The 1,868-nt window shown below is 42.4% G+C and overlaps 1 protein-coding gene across 1 annotated transcript; it reads left to right on the top strand.

Moving 5' to 3' along the window:
- The first annotated feature begins 981 nt into the window (after positions 1-981).
- Positions 982-1,461, top strand: LOC120209321 (BURP domain-containing protein 5-like). Its single transcript, XM_039208365.1, has one exon. The coding sequence runs from the start codon at positions 982-984 to the stop codon at positions 1,459-1,461; it is 480 nt and encodes a 159-aa protein (XP_039064296.1).
- The last annotated feature ends 407 nt before the right edge of the window (positions 1,462-1,868 follow it).

Raw genomic sequence — 1,868 nt, 5'->3', positions numbered from 1 at the left:
TAGATTAGAATTTCTCATGCATCCCCTACTGAAAAGTTACGGTGGAAATGAGAAGAAAGAAGCGAAAAAGGAAATTTGAGATCGAAAGGAATTAGGGTTTATAATGAAATTTAAGACTGTGTTGCAAGTTTTAAAAGTTGGAGAACCTAAATGCAACCGTCTGAAAAGTTTAGTGACCATATTGCAAACGTACTAACGGCAGTGTAACAACGTCAACCGACCGGGACTATATTGCAAACAGACTAAATGTTGGGGGATTGTATTGTAAGTTTTAAAAGTTAGGGGACCTAAATGAAAGCTTTAGAAAAGTTCAGTGACCATTACTATACTTTACCCTTAAAATATTGAAAAAATTAAAATAACCATAGTGGAGCTAATTTTAACATTAAGCTTTTTTGTTATTATTATTAGGTCCATCCAAAACAGCTCCGTTCATCCTTATAAGCGGAAAACAAAGGTGAAATGCGTTCAATGTTGAAGAAAGAATGGGCAATGAATTTGTTTCTTGCAGCTTCCTCCTCCTACTTTTGTCTCGGTAAGATAGAGTATTTTGGGTCAAAACTTTTAAATTATCGTATAATTTAAATATTTTTTTACAAATTTTATTTTTTGTTACCATGATTCAACTTTTTGACAGCTTGCTCCCCGTGTAACTTCGAATGGGGCCGATGTTCTACGACTTCACAGCATGGATTCCGACGATAACCATAGCGGTGGAGAAAAAAACGGACGCGGTTCATCATCCGGCGGCGGCTGGGCCGTGAGCATGGATGATCCGAATGATCCTGCAGTCCAAGTGTTCGCCCTCATCAAAGATCTTGTTGTTGGGAAAACAATGCCAATCTACTTCCCCTACATAAAGGATCCAACTTCGTTTCAGTTCTTCCCTAAAGAAAAACAACACATCCCTTCTCGTCGGAGGCGATCCCGGAGCTTCTCCGGTTCTTCTCCTTCTCACCGGACTCAAAGCAAGCCTTGGGGATGAGGCAAACACTCGAGGTTTGCGAGAAGGAACCGAAAGAAGGAGAGGTCCGAGGGTGTGCGACCAATGTAGAATCACTAGCTGATTTTGCACGAGGCATCTTGGGATCAGACTCGAAAGTCGAAATTCTAAGATCGTCTCTGCTTTCGAACCCATCGACTCCACTAGTCCAAAACTACACCATACTCGAGTTCGCGGAGATGTCGACCGGGGATATCGTGCCGTGCCACAGCGAGCCGTATCCGTATCCAGTGTACTACTGCCACTTCCAACTGGGAGCAGAGAGCAAAGTGTTCAAGGTTCACTTGAGAGGTGAGAACGGTGAGATGATCGACTCGGCGTTTCTGTGTCACATGGATACATCGACATGGCGGCCCGGCCATGTCGCTTTCCGTCTTCTCGGAGTCAAGGCCGGGGACACCGAAGTGTGCCACTTCATGGCGGCACACGATCTAGCTATGTTTCCTGTTCCGAAGTAAGAAAAAAAGCTTGCATCGCAATGCATGTACTGGAAATAAAATTAAAATAAAAAGTAGTAGTACTACTTAATCTCGAATTAAGTGAAAATATACTCCACATTAGGTAAAAGGTGGTAATTTATCTACTAGGAGAATGGTTAAAGTATCTCTGTCAATATATAAACCTATTATACCTACCAAATGGAAGGGTAAATTTAGTTTTATTTCTAACTTAAGCTTCAGTAACTTCTACCGGTGGTTCATGAAACAGACGGTTGCTCGAGAAACGCGACCGAGCCAGTGCAGCCAAACCATCCGCCACCCCGTTAAATTCACGCGGTGCATAGCTAAAAATTAAATGCCTACTGCATCTAGTAAACTTAAGGATGTGTTGTCACTGACGAAAATCCGCTCGAACCCGGAGAATA

Source organism: Hibiscus syriacus, unplaced genomic scaffold, assembly GCF_006381635.1.
Source record: "Hibiscus syriacus cultivar Baekdansim isolate YM2019G1 unplaced genomic scaffold, ASM638163v2 tig00018629_pilon, whole genome shotgun sequence".
Classification (NCBI taxonomy): Eukaryota; Viridiplantae; Streptophyta; class Magnoliopsida; order Malvales; family Malvaceae; genus Hibiscus; species Hibiscus syriacus.
Note: the sequence above shows the minus strand (reverse complement) of the source record. Positions and strands in the feature narration are given on the sequence as shown.